The sequence below is a fragment of the Ambystoma mexicanum genome, chromosome 4p (assembly GCF_040938575.1).
Source record: "Ambystoma mexicanum isolate Mex_15411 chromosome 4p, UKY_AmexF1_1, whole genome shotgun sequence".
NCBI lineage: Eukaryota > Metazoa > Chordata > Amphibia > Caudata > Ambystomatidae > Ambystoma > Ambystoma mexicanum.
Genome location: NC_090927.1, coordinates 278,834,588 through 278,857,408, shown reverse-complemented (window position 1 = coordinate 278,857,408; position 22,821 = coordinate 278,834,588). Strand labels below are relative to the sequence as shown.

Sequence of the window (22,821 nt, the reverse complement as noted above, 5' to 3'; positions counted from 1 at the left end):
CGGTGAGACCCACTCCAGGGGCTCTAAGACAAGATGAGTCTTTTCAGGGATTGCTCTCCCAGCCTATGGAGGTTTGGTGCAGAGTAGCAGGTTCTGGCCCATAGCAAGAGTCCCCCAAAGTTCCCCAGAGCAGGGAGCAGTGTGTTGTGTTGTGTAGTATGTGAGTGAATATGGTGCTTGCGTTGATTTGTGTGTGTGAGGAAAGGAGATGTGTTATGTCCTGTTGCTTGTCCTGCTGTCCAAATTGAATGGAGATGAAATGTTAGAATGCTTTGTGAGTGCTTTAAATGTGTGACTGATTTGAATGTGTGTTACATGTAGAGTGTCATTTGGGAGCGGAGTGGAATGTGTGAGGTCGCCGGCGGGTGTCCCTTGTAGTAAAAGTACTTATAAGGCCTAAGCATGTACTGCAATTTAGGCTAAAGAGGAATAAAGCCTTACTAAAGTAGCCTCTTGCCTGCTGCTTCAGTCCTGTGGCATTGAGGGACTTTTTGAAATACAACACAACACAGGTTCGATCCCCAGGTCCGCGCTTAGAAACCTATGGGTCTTAAGCACGTTATAAATAACCAATCACAATTAAAAAATCTTCCCTCTGCCTCAGACTGCTTCTTCTTCTCTTCAGTGTTTGAAGGCTTTGACACAACCAATTCTCCCAAAAGAAGTTCAATGGACTTCTTGTATTTGTATTTAGTTGTATTTGTTTAATTCGAAATTCAATGGTACAATAATGATGAAGCATGATAACCAAATCTATGATAAAAGTTGATTCGAGGAAAGGGAAAGAAGAATATGAGTTTTGAATTTGGGACAAAAAATATGATAGGTAGACGATGCATTTCTAGAAAGTGGAAGAGCCTTCCAACGCTTAGGTGTGAGGAGTGAAAAAGGAATGGAATCGAGAAGAAGCACAGGATGGTTTAGGAATAACAAGAAATAGGGATTGAGAATGAAGGGGGCGAGCTGGGGAATAGAAATAAAGAAGAGAACCAATGTAAGAGTGGGAAAGACCATAGAGTGCTATATAGACATGGCAACAATTAAAAATAAGATAAAGATCAAAACAAGGTAAAGAAGCAGAAAGAAGAGATGGAGTAGTAGAAAAGCAAAAAGGCAGCTGAAAGAGAAAGAAAAGAGCAGAATTAAAAAAGAATGTAGCGGACTGAGGTCGGATTTTAGGAGAACTGAGCAGGAGTTTAAGGGAGAAAAAACAAGGGAATACATCAGGAATTTAGTAGTCTACAGTGATAGAAATGTATGAGCATGCCGATGAGAATGGAAGAGAGCAGAGCAAGCAGTATTAGAAATATGTAGAGAAAAAGAAAGATAAGGTTAAAAAGTGACAATGAGATTCCGAGCAGAGGAAGAGAAGGGGAGAAGAGATGGAGGAAAAAGAAAACCAGAAGGAGGGGAAACAGAGAAGAATGAAGAAGGAAAGAAAAGAACCTCTGTCTTGGAGGGGTTAAAATGAAGAAACTGTGAAGCCATCCAAGATTTAACAGCAAGCATACAAGAAGAAACTGTAGAAGGAAGTGTAGGAGAAAATGTAGACAAAGAAAAGATTTGTGCATCATCGGCATAAAAGTGACAAGAAAGCTTACATGAAGAGATAAGAACAGACAGAGGACCTAGAAAAGAACCTTCAGGTATTCCATAAAGAAGTCGAAAAGATGAGGGAGACTGACCAACCCAAGAGACAGAGTAAGTGTGATTAGAAAGATAGGAATTAAACCATCTGAGCACAGACCCAGATAAACCAAGAGTTGAGCTAGAAGAAAGTAAAATCATGTGATGGACAGTGTCGAAAGCAGCCCAAAGATCAAGAAAAACAAGAATAGAAGATTGCTTATTATGTCTATTAGAAAGTAAAGAGTTAGACACATGTAGTAAAGCAGATTTGGTGGAGTGAGCAGGACGGAAACCAGATTGCAAAGGAGGTAGAATGAATTAATATGAAGAAACAAAGAGACTTGCTTATATACAACCGACTCAAGGAGTTTAGATAAAAAAGGAAGCAAGGAAATAGGGTGGAAATTAGATGGAAGAGCATCATCCAAGGAAGGCATATTGAAAATAGGAATGACAACAGCAGGCTTAAAAAAAGATGGAAAAGAGACTGATTCAAGTGAGCAATTAATTAAAAAATGTAAGATAAGGGATCAAAGAACGATAGACAGAGGGAATCAAAGCATAGGGAATAGAATCCAGGGGAGACACGATAGTGTGTGTCCTGATCAAGACAGAAGAAGTATCAGAATCAGAAAGAACTGAAAAGGAAGCCAGTGAAAGAGAGGTATCAGGAAGAGAGGAACTAATAGAAAAAAAGGGGAAGTAGAAGAAAAGGATGATCGAAGAGAAGTCACTTTATGCTCTAGCAGCTTGACACGTCTTTTGTGCTAGATGGGATTACCAATAAAGATCTCAGACCAAATAACCGGCAGACTCAAAGACTATGGCAAAGTACTACTTTATTCTCAATTTAATAAAGCAGGGCAAACCTGCAGACATCGGACTGATGCTTGCACACTCACACACAAACCTGATTGCACAGAGGTTTTATAACCCAATATGCTTCATCTATGATGTCATTTTACGTGGCAAACTGTAAAGCCTATTGACAGGAGGGATTGGTTAGGGGAACATATCTACTTATAGAATACATATATTTTAGTACTTCATTGGCTGTCTCTTATCTGTAAGGCAGACCTCATACTACCTCTAAATACGTATAATACTGATTATAGAACACAAAATGGCAGCAGATTGGTCAACATTGTATAGCAGGTTGGCCCATAGACCCACTGATTGGTTGGCATTCCCACCCAACCTTGGACTGTCAGCTGGGCTGGCAGCACATAAGCAAAACGAAACCCAGGTGCTTGAGTCACGTCAGATTACTCCCCACTTTCCCAATTAGTCTATCATCTCTCATCAGTCTGACCATAAGCCAACGTTTCCCATCTGTAGTTGAACTTATAGCTTGCTCTCTGTTCTGGGACATTCAAATGAGTGTAAGATCTTCACTATCTTCATCCACAGCTTAATGAATAACCATTGATTTTGACTTCTGGATCACATGTAAGGAGACTGCAAAAGTGTCCTTTTCAACCTCCTATTTACCACTATTTGATTCAATAATGCACGTGTCATTACTCCTCTTAGCCTCTAGAGACTTGCTCATTCCATTGTGTAGGAGCCCTATCCATTGTTAATTGTCCAACACTTGGCTATTGAAAATGTTTTCTTCTTCTTTAATCTCAGAGAAATATGTCTCACGTCCATGGCTTATCCATCTGCCTCCCTTTGTGCTTTGCAGCAATACCTCAAGAGCATTCTTGATCCCAAGCCAATTCAGATGTGTAGAAAAAAAATCAGCAGAAAAAGAAGAGACTTGACTAAGAGAAGGAAGCATAGAGAATAAAGACTAACAAAATATAGTCGAATTAAAAGAACGTAGATCACAACATGAAAGAGAGATAGAAGGCGAAGAATGAGACTAAGAGTCAGTTAAAAGAGGATCAACTGAATGTAGATAATGATCAGATAAATAAAATCTAGATTTTGGAATTCTTCCAACAGTGTTTGTTCAAGAGTGAAGCATTGAAGTATTGGGAGACCCCTTCTTTCAAAGGCAAAATCCCACCAGTGATTGGACTAAACCAAGCCTGCTTTAGGGGTCCAATCCCTGACTTTGGAACAAGTCGACTTTGCCTTCTGACATCATACCCAAAGTGCTTTGTGTTAAAGGAAGTGAAGGGGACAGGATGGCTGATAGATATAGAGAGAAAGCAAGATGGTGGAATCCTCCTCTAGCTGGTCTGAGCTACTTCTGTCTACACTAACCCCCACTCCTTCCCACGCCATTTTTTGGCATGCAGCACCATGGTGTGAGGGTAGCCCTTTTGTATAAGATGTGCCATTTGATGCTAATTTTCAGGAACAACACTGCTGAGGGCTGTTTCCCTGGAGGGTGTTGTCACCTAACCTTTCAGAGGATCATAGGAGTGGAGCAGCCATTCAGCCTCCAGTCCTGTAGTGGCATGTCCAGACTGTCTGGCCAGAATACACACAGTCTTGCCATAGCGTCTGTTCTTACAGAGTTGACGCATGTATGACATCAAATTGATGTGACTTGGATAATTATGAGAGATACTAGCCAGCAGACCTTAAACTCAGGCATGGCTCATATTCAAATAGTGTGTCTGCCACCAGGATAGCAACTCTAATTTGAACAATAGAGTGGCAAATGTCAGACTCATCATAACCACACAGCCAAAGCCTGAGCCTGACCAATTAAATATGCATGGTTCATGGTTACAAACACTTTAATATTATGTTGAGTGTTGTGAAAAATCAATGTGCACTAAGCCCAAAACGCATTATGTGTTTAGTGATTCAAGTTTGCAGCCCATTTATCACAGACATATTTGTCAATATAAAAAGATGTGATCATTCTTATTCTCCCCAAATCCTCTTTGATTTTATGCAAGCAGCCATGGGCCATATTTGGTGCTATTTGAGCCCTTCCCCATTCTCATAAGGGTATTTTGAAGTGTACAATAGGAGTGGGCCAGGCTGATCAACTTAAAATGGTAACCTTCTACCAGAAAATAATTGAAATGGTTTTTCCTACATTTTGATCATGTGCTCCACTCAGTGAGACAAGTGTAGCGTTCTTATTTTCACTACAATATGTACAATTTTAAGACAGCGTCAATGTTAATACAATTTATTAATTTCAATGTTTTCTCCCATGGCAAAAATCCCACAATTCAATCCAGACAGGCTTTGCAATTAAATTGCAGTGTGATGTCATACCAGGTCCTGGAAGAAATTGAACCCATTGGGCCTCATTAGAAGGTTGGAGGTAACCATGCTGCTTTTAGCGGCATGGTTGCCTCCATACCGCAATCCGGGCCCGGGTTCCTTGAATGAGGAATTACCGGGCCATCGCAACCTTGGCGGACCCGGTAATTCCCTGTCCGAGGAACCCGGACCCGGTCCATCCCCATTCCCATTCTAGCCCCCATAGGGCTCAATGGGAATGGGGATGGAGCTAACAACGGGCCCGTTAATGATGGGCCCGTTAATGACGTTGTTAGCTCTCTGGTCCCTTTGCGGGACCCGGTAAGGACGCCTGGTTTTTCCAGGCACCCATTGCGGGTCCCGCGAGGAGACCTTGTAATAGGGCAAAACGGGTTTACTGGCACCTTTACCGGTGCCGGTAAACTCATTCCGCCAACCTTATAGTGAGGGCCACTGTCAGCCAATTTGCAGTTTCCTAAAGGAAAATATAACAGACATTCTGACAAAAAAGGGTGTGGCCGTTCCTTAAATTACAAGGGGAGTGGAAGGTGGTAGATGTGCTTGGACTGAAGTTTGAGATGGTTGATGTGTAGCATTGGTGTAATGGCTGAACAGATGTAGCCCAGTATACTAAACAAACTCTGGGGTGGGGTACGTGTTGGGAAGGGGTTAAAACTGCCCTCCCCCCCGGCGCTTTAAGGTGAGACGAGTCCCATTCAAAGAGATATAATGGATCAGGAAGAGGGGGGCATCCCAAAAAAACCCATAAGATCCTAATAATAGATGTAAAGTAGATATTTAGATGTAGTGTATGCATACGAACAAACGCTATTCTCTAAGCCATAGTCGCAATGCCTGCATGGCCACACAGTATTTAGTGCACCACACATAAGCCACAAGCATGAGGGGAGGTTTGACTGAGCCCAATTAAGGGTAGGAAAAACTGCGCTGCAAGCCATAAGAAGAATCCTTCTTTGTTCTTAAATTTTTGCCAATATGTTTGCTTTAACAAGGAATGTGCTCTACAAGGCCATGAGACAGTACCAGGCGCCTTGGTGTGCATGTCATCATAGGCATCTCAGAGCAGGCACCGACCCCCACCCAGTCACTACGAGTTATAGCCCCTACAACTGCCCCAGTCCCAAGACCCCTGAATTCCGAGATATCAAGTGACCACCAACCATAAACCAATTGGCCATAAAAGATCTAACAACATGGCCACGCCACCTCATTCCATAATGAAAAAGATTTATAATGTGAGGTACATGGGAGGAATAAATTCTAGTTTAAAACGAGAGAGGAAGCCTTGGGTGCGGACGATGTGATCAGGAATTAATGAAGGATGTGTGGGTCAGCGCGACCTCAAGGCTCCCCCCTGTACCAGTTTCTTAGTCTGCCAGATGCACACTGTTTAATGATAGAGCAGCCTTATTTTAGAAATGTATCTACTTGTGTATTAGACCTTGGTTCCCTGGAGATGATGAGCCTAGCGGACCCCACTTGATGGAAGACGGACAGACTGGGCTGGGACCAATGTCCTGGATCGCCCATAGAGCAGGTTGGACATGTATAAGGTCTTACCAACCAGCCACGTGGGATTTTACTGACATGCTCACGTCACACATGACGATTGTTTGCCTTTTAAGAGTCTGTGTGTATCTGTTTCGGCAGAATGTTCTCGGCAGCAGAGTCCTTTGCTGACACACCTACTTTTTGTAGAAATAAAAACGTGTTATCCTTGCAAGAGTTTCCTGGGCCTTTTTCCCTAGTGTTTGTATTTCTTCTGGCATGAGCGTTTAGGGGCGTTCCTTCATAAGGAGGCTGAACTGATAGTCAGGGGTAAAAGACACTACTGGTTGCAAATATGGATGAATTTGTGGACCCTTTGCATTGCCCACAAGGCTTTCTGTAGCCTGGGATCACAATACCTTCAACTCTTCATCATTAAATACCTTCCTACTCGAGCTCTTCATTCCTCCTCATCCAACTCCCTCAGGGTCAGTTGCTTCTCCAAGCAACGAGTTGTGGGTAGATCTCTTTCCTCGGCTGGGGACTCCCTCTGGAACAGCTTCCCTGCCTCTCTGAAACTTGAGGAGAACCATCCTTGGTTCCGGTCATAGCTCAAGACCTTCCTCTTTGCTCCTCCTTTCCTCTTCCTCTCCCCTGCTGATCTGTCTGCTTCGGCACCGGGCCCAGTTCCCTGCCCACCCAGCCACACACCTGCACTGCCTCCTGGCATCCTGGCACTTGGGTCTCTATCTGCAACCCTATAGTCCCCTTACCTGCACTTATTAGACACCCCTTGTCTGCGCTTTAACCTTGCACTTGTCACCTGCTGGCTGAACTATCTGTTGTTTTTTATCCTGTGTTCAGCACTCTTCACTCCTCCCCTCCTCCTTGCGCTTCCCCCCTTCCCTCTCCCTTGCACTTGCGCCTTCTCAGTGTCACTGGGCCTAGTAAGATCGTTGTTTTGTCCTCCCTTGCCTCGTCGCGCTGTGAAACACTTGTGTATGAGCACGATACAAATAAAATATCATATCATATCCTAATTGCAAAGAGAATGATAGAGGCCCTTTAACAGAAAATATGCCTGTGTCAATGCATGATTGTTAATTGACAGGCTTCACCCACACACCAGTTTGCAGCAGCTGTTTTTTTGCACTTTTAATACCATCTTAGAGCTGATATAATTTTGGGTAACTATTCACACTATTTTCAGGCAGCTTTTATTCATGTAATACAGATCGCCAGCAGTGACATATTTACCAGCAGCAATGCTGCAGCATTAATCCATTCACTTTCTAGATTAATTGTACTATAAGTAGTATTATGGAGGAGTAAATCATACCAGTAGGGTTCATTTTAATTTTTACAATGGTTCTTTGCTTTATTTGCTTCTGCCTTTTATTACCAAAAATCACCAGCAGTATTCATGCCACTCTTTGACCCTGTTCATTACCGGTATTATACATCTGATCGAGGCAAGAGGGCCATTACGTTGAAAACTGCTGTTGAATTTAAATCCAAACTGAGCACATGTTTTTGGTTGAATGCTCAAAAGATTACCTGCCAATATTCACGGTTCGCCATTCCAAATACTCACGGATCACCTTTGAGGGGTAAACGAGGCCACATGGGGGTGAGAGAATTGTTCCACAAAGAAAGGCTGCACAACTAAGGAGTCCAGGCCAGACAAAAACACATAACACTCCACAATGGGCTAAGAAGTCCCACATCCCAAGCTAGGGTGAACAAAGGATTTACTGAAAATACGTCAAGTTGAGGTGAGCGACATTTTCAGTTTTATGAATACAGACCAAACCAGATCAGGAGGACCTGTTATCTCCAATGAGGAGAGCACATTCTGGGAGACAGAATAGACCTCAAACTGTTTGAACTGCCTAGTGAGGCCTTTATGCTAAGAGAAAGACTGAGAGTCCTTTTGAGCTACAATAATAGGTGTAGAGCTGAAGAGGACATTGAGAATGTTTTCTGGTTGCGGACAGGAAGCCAGCCATCACTAATCCACCTAAAGGGGGAAGTAATCCTACCCTAAGCTAAAGTTTATGTAAGAAACAGTATGACCGAGGTGTGTCAGGTATTTGGAAGCGCTTAAGCTTGAATATTTAAACAAGATACTTCCTCAAGAAACACCTGAAACTAGCTGCAGCATCCAGGCAGAACAAGTAGGCACCTGTAACCCACATAACGTTACAAGAGAAAAAGTGAATGTTCCACAATTAGATGTGCTGCCAGCTTATATGCATAAAGCATAAATAGCATTAAACCTCCTAATAATCATTCCATCTACAAGGTTCATAATGGTTGAGACATCGATACACTTTGGCGTTTTTTAATTGTATTCATAGTCCATGATCCAACACGAGATTTGTATGTCCAGATGACAAAGTCAAATGCCAACACGTGTTTCGACCTCCACAGGTCTTTTTCAAGGCAAAACTCCGATTTAGGGTCTTACAATTGCTTATCCACTTGGAATTGTGCCAGAAAGTTATTATTAGATTCTAGTCGGTGTCCTGCACTTGTTGCATGATTAGAATAGTCCTGGTGAAAATGTCATTTTGATGAGCAGCCTGCCTTAGGTGGCATTGCATGTAATGACTTTCGTCCGCACCCGTCCGTCTCATAGTGAGTTCACTATTCAATTTATCGATGTCTCAACCATTATGAACCTTGTAGATGGAATGATTATTAGGAGGTTTAATGCTATTTATGCATATAAGCTGGCAGTGCATCTGATTGTGGAACATTCACTGTTTCTCTTGTAAAGTTTATGTAATCCTTTTTGTAGTGGTAGGGTAGATTTGGAGAGAGGACAGAATTACCTTGTTAGATGTCCAGACGAGCACCCATTTATTATTTTCTAGACTAGGGAACTCATCATAGAAGTAGGGCTAGAAAAGGCCTTACATTTCTTTAATGAAAGTATTCTGGTACAAAACATGTCTTCTTATACATATCCTATGTCTGATTTAGCACGACTAACATCAGCTGCTTATCGCATGATATCACATGAGGTGATAGTGTGCCGAGAATACACTGTGGTCTATGTAATTCTGTACCAGGATGGTGCAAATTTTACAAAAGCAATATGCATTTAAGTTGCACCAAAAATGAATTCAGTTTTAAAACTCTCCTCTCAATACAAGGTGCATTGTGCTTTCAGGAAATGACAAGTCACTTTTTTGCCAATATAAATAGGAGACGCAGGAAATTGTCTAAACAGCTCCTGTGCATTTGTCACAATAAAATGTCCCTTCAATTCCTAGCCCTCTATTCCTCGGGTTTACCATGGACAGTCTACAGTGACATCTTAGAGTTACATTGCAATTGTACTTTCATTTCCAAGTGTGGCTTCTCATTTTGTGGAGAGCCAGCAGAAACCGGGCTGGTCATCGCTCTCTTTATGGAATCTGTCTCCTATCTGCATGGGGATCAATCATCCAGGTGGGTTCAGCTTTCCGGGTAGTTACATTTCTACATCCCTGGGCCACTTTCTTCCAGAAAATATTGTTCAATCCTCTCCCAATAATAATCAATATACTGTATGTGCATGGTATTATATATCTTTGACTTTGCCCCTGAGCTTGTGACAATGATGCCGTTATCACCATTTCCATGGCTTAGAAGTGAAATCAATCCTAATGTAAAAAAAAGGCAATTTGTTTTTTTGCCACCTAACTCTGGGTGTGAACATGTGAGATTAATAAAACCAGTATCATCATATTATGTAGATATGTGGGCACAATCACATGTGTGAAAGAATGTGGTATGTTAAATAGTTCAAGAGTGTTTTTCCAAATATGTCCTAATGCTTCCATGACATCCCACACAGATATTTAGATTAACTGAAAGATATATTTGTTATCTACCATCTGCAACTAATCTCATGTTGATTGGACATTGCATCACAAAGATTAAAAATGCCATCTGTTAGCATTCTATTGAGATCCAAGAGAGAGGAGATGCTGACTTTGGCCTGCAGAGAGCCCTGTTGATACATGGGAAATGGGAACATGTGTTGTTCACCATGTTACAGCCAATAGATGTTATCTCCTACATCCAATACACTCTAGTATGTTCTCCTTTCTAGTGGTCACTCGCAACAAATATCACATGGGTGTATGGTATGCACTGTGGTCACGTTATTCTCTGTTGAAACATGCTTTGCACACTCCCTAATATCTACCGAATGTAATCTACTACCTGGTTGCAAGTACAATATGTTCATGCCTGCAAATCAGTATGTGCATTCCCAAAAATAAACAACATATCCTAATAGCACCTTTCACTTAACTATCCTAATGTAATTTAAAAACACGTCCCCTACCTCTAGACAAGCCAAGCTGCAGTTAATCTCCTGCCTCTCCCTACAATAGTCCAACTGCATGTGACTCTTATATGTAAGACCGAAACCACCCTCTTGCCCTATCCCTGAAGCAAATTAGGAAAGGCTAGGAAACGTTTGACCTGTCAGAATCAGTGTTCACCCAAAAAGGTTTGCCTAGAATTAATTTCTGTAAATGACTCAATCCATTTACTAAGATCAATCCAAGATCTTGTGTGCAACTCTGGACATGGGGATTGGTGATACATTTTACTCTATGAACATCTATGCCCTTAACTCTTATTTGCTGGAACAACTAATCAGTTGGTTGATGGACATGTTGCAGAATTCTTTGTGCAATGTGCATGCACAGGATTTCTGGCTGTTTGACTTCATGTGTGTCAACTGCAGTTTAACAAGTAGGACCACACATGTCAATTTGTGACTAGGTGAACTGTGGTCACAGCAAGTTTTTACCAATTGCAATACCAGCAATGGGGTTTATGCGATTTGGTGCCAGTGTAGACAAATCTACATCGGTATGACCACTCACAAAGTGAAGTTCAGGATTTCTGAGCATAGAAGTTGCATTAAGAATAAAGTTTTTACAGCTCCACTTGTTCGCCACTTTACGATAATGGAACACACAAAGGATGACTTAAGGTGGACAGTGCTCTTGCATATTGCACCAGTGGTTAATGGTGCACCTATAACCAGCAGGTTATTTGCAAAAGAACAGTGGTTAATTTATTTGTGTAATGCAGCAACTACAGGATTAAACGAACAGGTTGATTGGCATGGTTGGACTTAAAAGAATACGTTTAAACTAAGCGATTTTGGTGTTCCGCAAAGTAGGGTTTCAGGCATTTAAATCTACTGGAGAGCTTCAAGAATTCAGTCACAATATGATTATAAATGACTTAATTGGTTGAAGTTCATTTGGAATTTAACAACTGTACGAATGGGTATTGTGCGATGTATGAACAGTAAGAAACTTGAGGTAATCAGGTTTACCTGTAAGAATTTCATATGTGGGACATCCTTTCCCTTTTGAGCGGTTCCAGGTGAGGATTGTAAAGGGTGAGGTGTATAAAATTAATGCGTCTCTAATTCGGTAGTTTAAATCATGCTGCGGATGCGATTGTGACCTATTATTGGACGAGGGTCCTTTAAAATAAGTAGCAGTATCTCGACGACGTCGGAAAGCAGGTGACCAGTGTCACATGATCGGGACGAACGCCAGCTACAGGAGACGAACCCTGAGAACGTAGTAAATCTTGGTAAAGCCCAGGCTACAACGTTGTAGTTTCAGAGTTTAAACTTCGTTACTGTTTCGCAGCGCACTTTGTATTTGTATTTTGTATTTTGTTTATTTGTATAGCGCGCCTGGCCCAGGGGCATCTGGGCGCATATTTTAAGGTTACACAGACAGGTAAACTTTACAAACATAGAATAGGTAACAGTACAGTAAAGTAAGTACAGGCATGATAAATATTACAACGCTGTGTGTGAGTGGTCAACATACAATAGTGTTGCAAAGTTATATACAAGTAATATACAAAGGTGCAGTTGTGATGCAGGGTAGGCCTAGGCGGCATCGAAGACGCAGCAACATGGTGTCTCAAATGTCTTGAGCTGAGAGACAGAATTTGGTTTTACTCTTGAAGGAATGAAAGGAGCACTCAGCATTAATAGAGTTGGGCAGGGTATTCCATTATTTTGTGGCTAGGACCGGGAAGCTCACCCCACCGCTTTCTGGAGCTTGAATCTAGGAAGGGAAAGGCTATGGGCTTGGGCAGCTCTCAAAGGTTGGGTAGCAGTGTGAGGGGTAAGTCGCTTTGCCAAGTAGGGAGGGGCCTGGTTCGCCAAACACTTGTGTGGGAGGGCAAGCATTTTCAGGGAGATTCTTTGCGCAACAGGGAGCCATCACTAATTGCGTCTGTGGTCAGAAATGTGCTGATTTCTGGGAATATTTAGGGCAGCTATAATGTAATTATTCTGTGTGACTTGTAGTTTATTTCGATTGCTTTGGCTAGTCCCTAGATACAAGGCACTACAATAGTCAATCTTAGACATGACAAGAGTTCTGGCCAGAGTGGTGCAATTGGCAGTGGTCAAGAAGGGTCTGCAAGCTGTGATGAGTTTGCATGCATAAGCAGATGCTGAACTGACAGCATTGGTTTGTCTAGACAGTCAGTGTAGAATCGAGATAAATTCCTAAGCTTTTGGTATCCTTAGAGACCTTGATGGCGTTGGTGTCAATGGTGAACGACTTGAAGGAAGGGTCAAGTTCATTAAGACGTTGATGGGATACTAAAATGAGGAGTTCTGTCTTGTCATCATTGAGGTAAAGTTTGTGTTGAGCCATCCATGCCTGAATAACAGTGTAGACATCGTTCAGGGATTTGGTGTCCACTTCATGGTCACCCGTGATGGGGATGAGTATCTGGGTGTCATCAGCGTAATTGCCGTACGTGACACCCAGATAGCCAAGGATATTGAAAAGTGGTTTGGTGAACACGTTATAAAGTGTTGGTGACACACATGACCTTTGGGGGACACCACAGTGAATGGGAGAGGGCTCGGCAGATGCTGAGGGGGAGAATACCCGCATAGATCTGTTATCTAAGAAGGATCTGATCCAGGAGGTGGCAGAGTCTGAAAAGTGGGCAGCTGCTTTGAGGTGTTGGCAAAGAATTTGGTGGTTGACCAAATCAAAGGCTGCTGAGAGATCTAGTAGGAGTAACAAGGCTAGTTTCCCATTGTCTTTCAGAACCTCAATCTGAGTTTTTAGGTCAATGAGGGCAGTCTCTGTCCCGTGCCTCGGACGGAAACCAGATTGCCTAAGGCCAAGGAGTTTGTTAACTTCCAGGTAGTCCTGGATCTGCAAATAGACGGCTCGGTCCAATAGTTTGCGCATAAAAGGCACCGTAGAGATGGGCCTGTAATTTGTTGGTATACTAGGATCGAGTGATGGTTTTTTGAGCAAAGGGATGACCCAGGCATACTTTAAGTTATTTGGGACTATGCCTGATTTGAAGGACGAGTTTATAAAGGCAGTAATGAACGGGGCTAGATCGTGCAAGGCCTCCTTAATAATAGCGGCTGGGCAAGTATCACCTTGTCAGTTAGATGGTTGGAGCTTATTGATGATCCTTTCAAAATCAGCGATGGTCAGGGAGAGAAACTGAATGGTTTAGGGTTGAGGATGGCCTGGGTGTTGGGGCTAGTGGGGAGAATCGGTTTCTAGCCTGTCTGCAAGGAGTTTTGCTTAACTTTGATTTTAACTTGGAGGGTGGCAATTTTATCCAAAAGTGCTTTTTGTATGTTCGAGCACCATGTGCTATCTTTGGTGCAAGAATCAGGTGATTTAGTTTTGGATTTATCCACTAATAGGGATGTAATGTCATCCTGGAAGGTGGTGGTAGGGCCGGGTGGTCTGTAGATCAAGTGTACGGTGGCAGTTTGGTTAGGTAAAATGGGAAGTTTGACTGAGAGTAGCTCTGCTGAAGGAATCTGTTGGTTGAGCTTCGCTGTGAGGCCAAGTGAGTTTTTATGGATAAAGGCGGCACCACCGCCTCTCGATTGAATGGTGTTGCGGTCGCATCTGGAGATGGCGAGGGAGAGTAGTGGTCCAGAGGCTGCGTGTAGCCATGTCTTGGAAATGGTGAGGAATTCAAGATCTTGAGTGGTGATGAGGTCTGCATTGTCCAACGCGCGGGCAGGGAGTGACCTAGCATTAACCAGGGCCCCTCTGATTGTGCCATTTTTAGGTGTGTTGGCTAGGAGGTCGTGAGTGGATGTGGGTAGGGAGGTGGTGGGCATAGGGTGTCTCAGAATAGGTAGTGGAGATTTTGCAGTTGTGCAAGTCTTCTGTGTGTGGATGACTACACGGGGGATTCTAGAGCCCAATCTAGTATTTCTTAGGTGCAGAATGCAAGGTTGATTTGGTGTAGATTTTGTGGCAAAGTGTTCTAGCCATAAGGCATGTGAGTTTAAATAGGGATTGGTAGGTGAGGGTTAGGTGCTAGGCAGTGTGTTACTGATAGGGTACCTTCCTAAGGTGTGGCCTTGCGAGGTAGGTAGCTGGTGTGAGGTCCAGTTACAGTTGGTGCCACTGGATGGGTTCAGCATTATAGCGGTAGGTATCACAGGGTGACTCAGAGTAGGGCTGGTGGAATGCTGTAGGGTGGTGCTGTAGGTGGGTGACCATGCTAGTAGGGTTAATAGTAGGATTAACATCTGTGTGAGCTGTAGTAGATAGAACAAGCTGCATGGTGAAGGAGTGCGGAAGAAATGCCGAGCTGGGCTGTGGTATTTGTGGTGAGCATTAGTGAGCTGGAGGTTCTAGTACCTGGACACTATATGGCCAAATAGAAGCTGGTAAATTAGATTATATAATCAATCAGCTGGCAGTCTGGTGGCCAAGTCTAGCAAAATTATAAATGCAACAAGGCAAGTAGGCTAGCAACAAGTCACAATACGGAAATGAGGTTAGGCGAGTTGGTTTGCTGAGCAAATAGATGTTATGGGATAGAGTTACTACAGCATCAATGTCAATACATACAACTAGTTCTGAGATACATGCAGCTGAAAGATATATGAAGCTGAAAGGTAACATCAATGCTAATTCAGCAGGCGATGGGCATTTTGTGACCAAAATAAGGTCTGCAAGGTACAACAAGTTCACTACACGTTAGAGCATTCATAACAAGATGTGAGGCAGCAAGTGCAGAATAACAACAGGTCTATGTAGTGCATTTCAAAACAAAGTCAAGGCAACATAATACAATATAACACCGAAAGTATTTACGTAAACGTTAATGCGTATCATGAGAACATGTTGAGTAACAAAATACAGTATGATAGGAGGTGCAGGTTCAGCATGAGTTAAATTATTACACGACCAAGAATGCAGCGCGAAATGCAGAATAACACTAAAGATTAGATTGGCATTGGTTAGCACAAGTCATGTCAGGTCATGCAAGATCACATACGCATATCAGAGATAGTTTAGAGCGTCACAAGCAGTCGTTGTGTACAACGATGGAGTAGCTCTCGTACTAGACGAGGGATGCAAGAGGTTTCTGATTCATAGTTGCCCTTTCTTCTTAGCTATTGCTAAGAGGTATTGTGGCTATCGTGGCTATCGCGAATAAAAAGAAAAGAAGAACGAAGGTTTAGAACATTACATCTGGGGTTACAGTTTTATTTGTTCCACAGCGGCCCCGTCTGAAATATGGGATTTAAGAGAATCCTCTAGATAGGGTAAGTGATGGGCCACTTTTTACATTATTTAGTTCTCTGAAGTTAGCAATTACCAGGCACACGCGTTATGGTCGAGTTACCACAGAAGCGAGTCTCAGAATACTTCATACCGTTACTAATTTATTTATTTGGTAACGGGTATAAGAACAATGAAACATTTTTCACGTGGTGTCTATCTATTGAGGCATTTTTGAAAATGTTGTTGCCAGCGTTTGTTCACTGAGGCAGGTTATTAAAAGACCATAGCCACTATAGGAATTAATCTTTAACGCATAATGTAGTTTGAAATATTATATTAGTGAGCATGATGTATGACTGTTGAACTTATGGCAGTGTGTTATTTTTAACATATTACAGTCCACTATGAGGGCAACCCCAGTTATCCTTTTAATGGTCAAACAAGTTGTACCTTTACAGTGAGCCGACAGTTGGAGACTATTGCTCCGGATTGTCTAAGCAGTTTAAGTATTCTTGACAGCATTACTAATGGCTGTTATTTCATGTTGTTTTCTCCTAGCGGTTTAGATGATTATCAGTCTACACTTTGATTTGGAAAAGAAGTGTAATAGCCTTTTGTCAAGCTCCCCTGAAGAAGTTCTTATAAAAGAGCCATCTATATAAGAAGAATGAAACATGTTGGGTGTTTTGTATGATGTATTGTAAAACAGCGGTTGTCAATAAGCTATTGATTAAATGTAGAACCTTAACTCAAATGTTTAAAGGATTCACCCATTAAGCCTAACATAGGTTTGCAGAGTACAACCTGTACAGTGAGGAGTTTTCTGGTTAACTGACAGAAGTGTTAGTTAGCACTGAGGTTTTTATTCTGATCAAATTTATGTAGTGGAAATGTGTTTGTCTTTAACTTTTGTATAAGATTTTCGTTGTTTGCACTTTATGAAAAATGTTGATATTGATGTTAAATGTGTCTTTTGATGTATAATGTTTTTTAACTGTATTTGATGTTTTAAGAAATTCGAATGAATTAATAAAAGTGTTTATATGTCTAAGAAAAATATGACTTTGGTATGTGAGGTAATACAGTTTCACGTATGTTATAGAACTGTGGGACGATAGTCTTGCCCACCGGTAGGGGTCACAACATGAAAGCCGCGAAATCCTCTAGTTCAGAAGTATTTCACAAGTTGTTTGGGGAGGGATCTCGGGGCTTCTAAAATTATTCCCCTGTGGCTCTTATTTGTGTTATTGACTCATGATTTTCATTCTTGAAAGGGTTATAAATGTAGTATAACTAAGTTGTTAATATCTAGACCGACTTTACTGTGCTTTGAAGCTAAAAGACTGTGGTTGCCAGATCTTTTGGGAACTTTGCATCCCAAGCCTAACCATGTGCGAGAGAGAAAAAGTGCCCCAGAAGAAAAAACATTTGTCAAGAGCAATCTTTCATGTCCTTTCTATGCTTACTTGTTTTTTTTTATTTTATACTTTTATATGACAGGAGAATCAACATGCTCAGATAAAATTCTTGGAAATGGGGTGGAAAATGGACTTTTTACTCTGCAGTGCAGCGAAATTGACAAATCAACCGTTGGCACCATTACATATGTTTGCACCGGCAGACGTTGGGTACTTGCTAAGAATGGAAGAAACTGTGTTTCTATCGCAATAAGCAACGGTTACATGAAAATCCAGGTAAGAACAATCTTCCCAGCCTATTAAGTAAAATTGCTAGCATTTAAATTTTCATGTGTGCTTCCAAAAAATACCCCCTCAGCTGCTTTTCCACTCTTCAAAGCGCACACTTTGCTTGAGTGTGGTTAGCGTTTCCTAATTGGTTTGGCCTACGCCATTCCACTTTTTTCCAATCGTACAGCCCACTTTTTCAAACAGGTTTACTTGGTCACTCTTGCTACTTACAGTGTTTCCACCTTCATTTCCAGTATAAGTGGGTTCATACCCATACGTGCATTTTGTCACTCTTTTGGGAACCGTGCCTTTTTTTGTTAATATATTATGTACTACTCAACTCCCATCAGTGCATACATTTTCTTTAACGTTATGCATATTTCAAACATTAAAACAAAATATATACATTTTGTATTTTTTAACCTTTTGTAAAATGCCTAGAACCGCTACTAGAGGCTCCCTGCTTGCATTCATTGTGTGACACATAGCAAATCAAATCAAGATCCGACCATAGCAAGATCTGCTACAGACCTTCATACTCCAGGGCTATGCAATCTGCTTAACGGCTATGCAGTATAAAGAAAGTGCCTGACAGGTTTTTGCACTAGTGTTCGTTCCATTAATGTGCAGACCGTTCTAATCCATTCAAACCACCAGCTCTTGAACTCAGTCAGGCACAGCCTTCCGATAACATGCTTTGATATATTGGATGTGTGAAATAAAAATATTAATGATAATCTGTCATTACCTATTGCTAACATATAATGAAACTTCTTGTTCCAAAGCATGGCAATTCCTAGGGCTATTATCTCTCCGGCCTGAGAGAGGGTTCTGTATAATTTTTGCCTTCTTCTGTTCTTAGGGGACCTTTCTAGCCACACTTAACTTGGTCGATCCTTGCCACGAAAACACAATGGGCCTCATTACGAGGTTGCCGGTCCGGTAACAACGGTACAGGTATGCTTGCCGGTACCGTTGTTACCGGTCCGGCAAACTCCGAGTTGGGCTCGCGGGTGCCTTTCATTCCACCAGGTCTGCCCTCGCGGAATGTAAGGCACCCGTGAGCACAGCAAGCCTGTAGCACCGGCACCGTTGCAAACGGTGCCGGTGCTACAGGCATCCTCTCGGGCTGAATGGGAATGGGGATATGCTGGTACCGGCAGCCGTAAAAGGGCAATTACCGGGTCCCACGGGGCCGGAATACCCCGGTAATTGCCCATTCGCTGGTGCCGGATTTTCATGCCGGTATGGAGGTAGCCTTGCCGGTAAAACCGGCAAGGCTACCTACAACCTCGTAATGAGGCCCATTGTCTAGAATTTAAAATCAAGGTAATACTTCTTGTGCCCAAGAACCGAAGCAGGCCAGGAACCCACATAAGTTCCTTTTATCAATAAAATCAACACAAAGTTGCATAGACCAAAAACCTGAATCTGAACCTAGCAAGTACAAAAAAAGAGTTATCAATGCAAAAAGCTTTACATTTAACATGAAGAACGAAGATCAAACTACATCCGAAACTGCCATACATCCCTATTTCCTATATCTGCAAAGGTGCTTCAGACTAGAAGAAGACGCCGTAGCGACACATAGAAAGACACTGGTATATGAGTATCACATCCGGCCATGAAGCTTCACACTCTTCACTTATGCGACAAGGCTCCCTGTTGTAAATGGGATGTGCAGCAAACAAGGGAAGAGCCTATTTTCTATAGACTTGCAATGGAAGGAAGGATATGTTAGAGGGTTGGGGTCATTATTTCGTGGGCCATCTTTCTGGGACTCCCTTTTCCACTCCTGTTCCCTTGCTCCCTTTACTGTTCATGAATTGTCATTTTTTACCCCTCCATCTCATTGCACGGGGGACAAGCATATGAACCCCACATTTTGTTTGTTTAAACTGGGATGTCAAATTCTTTACCACTGACACATTTTTGAATAACATGACCCATTTCCTTTTTATAAGGCTGAAACACGCTAAAATAACACCGAAAGTCCCTTGCTGCTGTATATCAAAGTCAACGTGGTTAAATTATTCAAAAAAGTACCAGACTCTGGTATCATACACTTTAGTGGAATTCTCTGAAAACAAGAAGGGCAAATTTCTAGAAAATTATTTGGAATGTTTATTTCTTTTTTAGAAAATTATTTGAAATGTTTATTTCTTAAACAAAAAAATCCTAATAACACAAAAATTGTAATAACAGAGAAGTATAACAAAAATTAAAACACTCAAAATTGTAATTCACAATAGGAAATTTGGTTTTGTTTAAAGAACAACAAAACAATCAATTATTCTTTTAGTGAAACAGAAAAGAAAAAAAATTATAGGTTGTTCTTTTTATAAGATCACAGAAAAGAAATAAAGAAGGAATGGAGTACTAGTGGAGGAAGAATATATGAACGGTTCTTAAGGTAAAAAATTCTTCCTTTTCTACACAGAACAGCCGTGTCCACTCTAACTCTAACTCCAATATTCCTGATGACAGGTCTGCCTACGTGTAGGTGTCAAAAAAATGTTTCAGAAAAATTCAAAATTGACATCATCACAACAACGTTTCGGCTGAAATGCCGCCTGTCTGGCCATATTTTCTTTGCATAGTTGAAAGTTGCCTTCCTCAGGGCGAAAGAACCTCACAACAGTTTAACCCTGTGGGGAGGCAGACATGAAAGAAAATGAAATTAAATTTAAAAGCATTATAGGAGCGAACTCCAAAATTTAAGTAAAGTTGCCCTTGTTGTTTAAAAGAGAATAAATCAAAAAAACAATTACCTGAATTTTACGGGCTGTGGGTAAGTTGGAAATACAGGCGTGAAAAAGGGCTCAGGGTCCCAAGACAGTAATGCCTGAAAAGCGGAACCAATAGGACCCTTGGTGTAACTGCATCGAGTTAGGACTCACATTGGAGAAAACAACAACTGAAATGGAAGGGGGAACTTATCAGAATAAAGATTGAGAAAAGGACAAATTGAAGTTATCGAAATGGGGAGGGGATTGGAAAGGTAAATACTCACATATGGATTAAATCCTGTAGCTCAATAGCATGCACAGATGAAAGGTGCAGTCTGTGGAGTATAGATTGCGATGAGCACGTGCATCGGGTAGCCTGGTATGGTCCCTTATCCCTGGCATAAATGGTGTACAACCTCTGAGTAAAAAAAAAAAATAATAATAATATATGCACAGAGGAGACCCCGAGGCTTAGAAGAATGGACGAATGTATACAGTGAACACTAAACGTGTTTAAGAAAGAAGCCGCAAGTAACTGCGTCTTACCTATGTCGGCTTGACCAAAGTATAATGCAGACGAACGAGGGGAGCAGCCATACTTGGACACCTCTCGCAACTATCTGCACAGCGAGCACGAATGCTCATATAGCCTAAAAGGGGCGGGAAGCCAAACTCGCCATTTCATTGGGCCTAAAGCCGAGGTGTGTGGATAGGCTGAAAGCCGCCCCACCTGCATGTCACTCACTAGGGTGGATACAAGAGAGCGCCATGACAACGGCCTCTGTAACATCAACTGAGAGAGCCGGCCGCAGCGCAGAGCACTGCCGCGCCGAAATGCAGACAGAAGCCTGCGAAGGAGCGCCCGACTGGGGAGCAGAACACATCATGCTGGAAGAAGGCAGCCGCCCGCGACACAGAACCCAGGCGCATTCCATCCGAAAAACACCCAAGCTCAAACGTCCGAAAGCGCGAAGGGAACACAAAACAGTAAGTGTTTTCAAAGGCTGCAAAGCACTGTTGTTCCACGGAGGTGGCTGGACATACTTGAGCTGAGTCCAGTCAGAAAAAAGGGGAGTGATAGATCAAGGAACGGATCAAAAATGTGACATTTAAAAACAAAGGGGGGCAAAAAGGCGCTAAAAGAGAAGGAAGCCAAAACGTGTTAAATTGGACTGAAATCCTCATTGAGTCCATTAATGTGGGTAGAGAGACGATGGATCCAGCGAGCCTCCTTCTGTAGGAGGCAGTGGGTTATGTTGGGCATATTTTTAACCACATCCAGAATCCACCATAATATGTCATTAGCAGAGTGCTGTAGCTCAATATAGTGACTTACTAGAGGTGCAGTAAGTATTTTGCACCTAATTCTTGATCGATGTTCTGATATTCTAATATGCACCGGTCGGGAAGTTTGACCAACATACCGAAGGCCACAAGGACATTGAATACAGTATACCACATGTGTGGTTTTACAGTTTGTCATAGTGGTGAATGTCCATGTTTTTGGCCCAATTTTAAACTCCTTCATTTTCCTGGTGAATTGACAGACAGAGCAAGATCCACAAGGGAAATGCCCTGTGGTGGTCCTCAGGTCCCAGAGTCCTATTCTGGGAGCGGCTTTCTTAAGGGAAGAGTGCACAAGTTTGTCACGAATATTGCTACCCCTCTTGAAAGCAAAGCGGGGAGGAGGTGTGTCTGGCAGATTTATTTTGACAATGGGCCAGTATTTCGAGATGAGTTTTTTAATCTCAAAGGTCTGAGGCCCATGGGTCAATACGCATGTCATCTGTGGATTGTTCTTATCCAGTACTAAATTGGAATTTTGTTTGGGCGTGAGCAAATTATCACGGTCAGTAAACCGGGCCCTTTTGTACGCTTGTGTAATCAATCGTTTAGGATAACCTCTGTCTCTAAGGCGACTGCTAAGCTTTTCTGCTTCTTCATAAAAATCAGATAACTCGGAACAGTTTCGCCGGATCCGGAGAAAGTGACCATAGGGTAGATTATCCCTAATATGCCGAGGGTGATTACTGGAGTAATGTAGGAGAGTATTCCAGGCTGTGGTTTTGCGAAAAAGCGAACACTTCAATTTTCCAAATTCATCTTTAATTATTAAGTCTAGAAAGGGAATCTGGATGTTGCTAGACTCTATGGTGAACTTGATATTGGGATCAACATTATTCAACCAATTAAAAAAGAGTGTTAGCTCGGCTTTGGTGCCTGTCCAAATAAATATGATGTCATCAATGTATCTCTTCCATTTGGTTATAGAATAGCGGAAGGGATTGGTGGAAGATAGAATGTAACGAGTTTCAAATTTGAACATAAAAAGAATCGCTAGGCTCGGCGCAAAAGCAGCCCCCATAGCCGTACCCTTTACTTGTAAGAAAAACTGGCCATTAAATTCAAAATAATTTTTGTTGAGAGCTATGGCCATAAGTTCCAAGATGAAATTGTGTGGAACGCGATCCTGGGAATCATATTCCAGGAGAACTTCTCGCATGATTTCCATCGCTTGATCTT

General features: G+C 42.1%; 1 protein-coding gene across 5 annotated transcripts in view; it reads left to right on the top strand.

Annotated features, from left to right (window-relative positions):
* LOC138453201 (adhesion G protein-coupled receptor F5-like) overlaps positions 1 to 22,821 on the top strand; it is a 584,850-nt gene that overhangs the window by 419,755 nt on the left and 142,274 nt on the right. For all 5 annotated transcript variants that reach the window (XM_069605826.1, XM_069605823.1, XM_069605825.1 and 2 more), the window contains one exon: positions 17,382 to 17,575. In XM_069605826.1, coding sequence (XP_069461927.1) covers positions 17,382 to 17,575 — 194 coding nt within the window. The remainder of the gene's footprint in view (positions 1 to 17,381; positions 17,576 to 22,821) is intronic.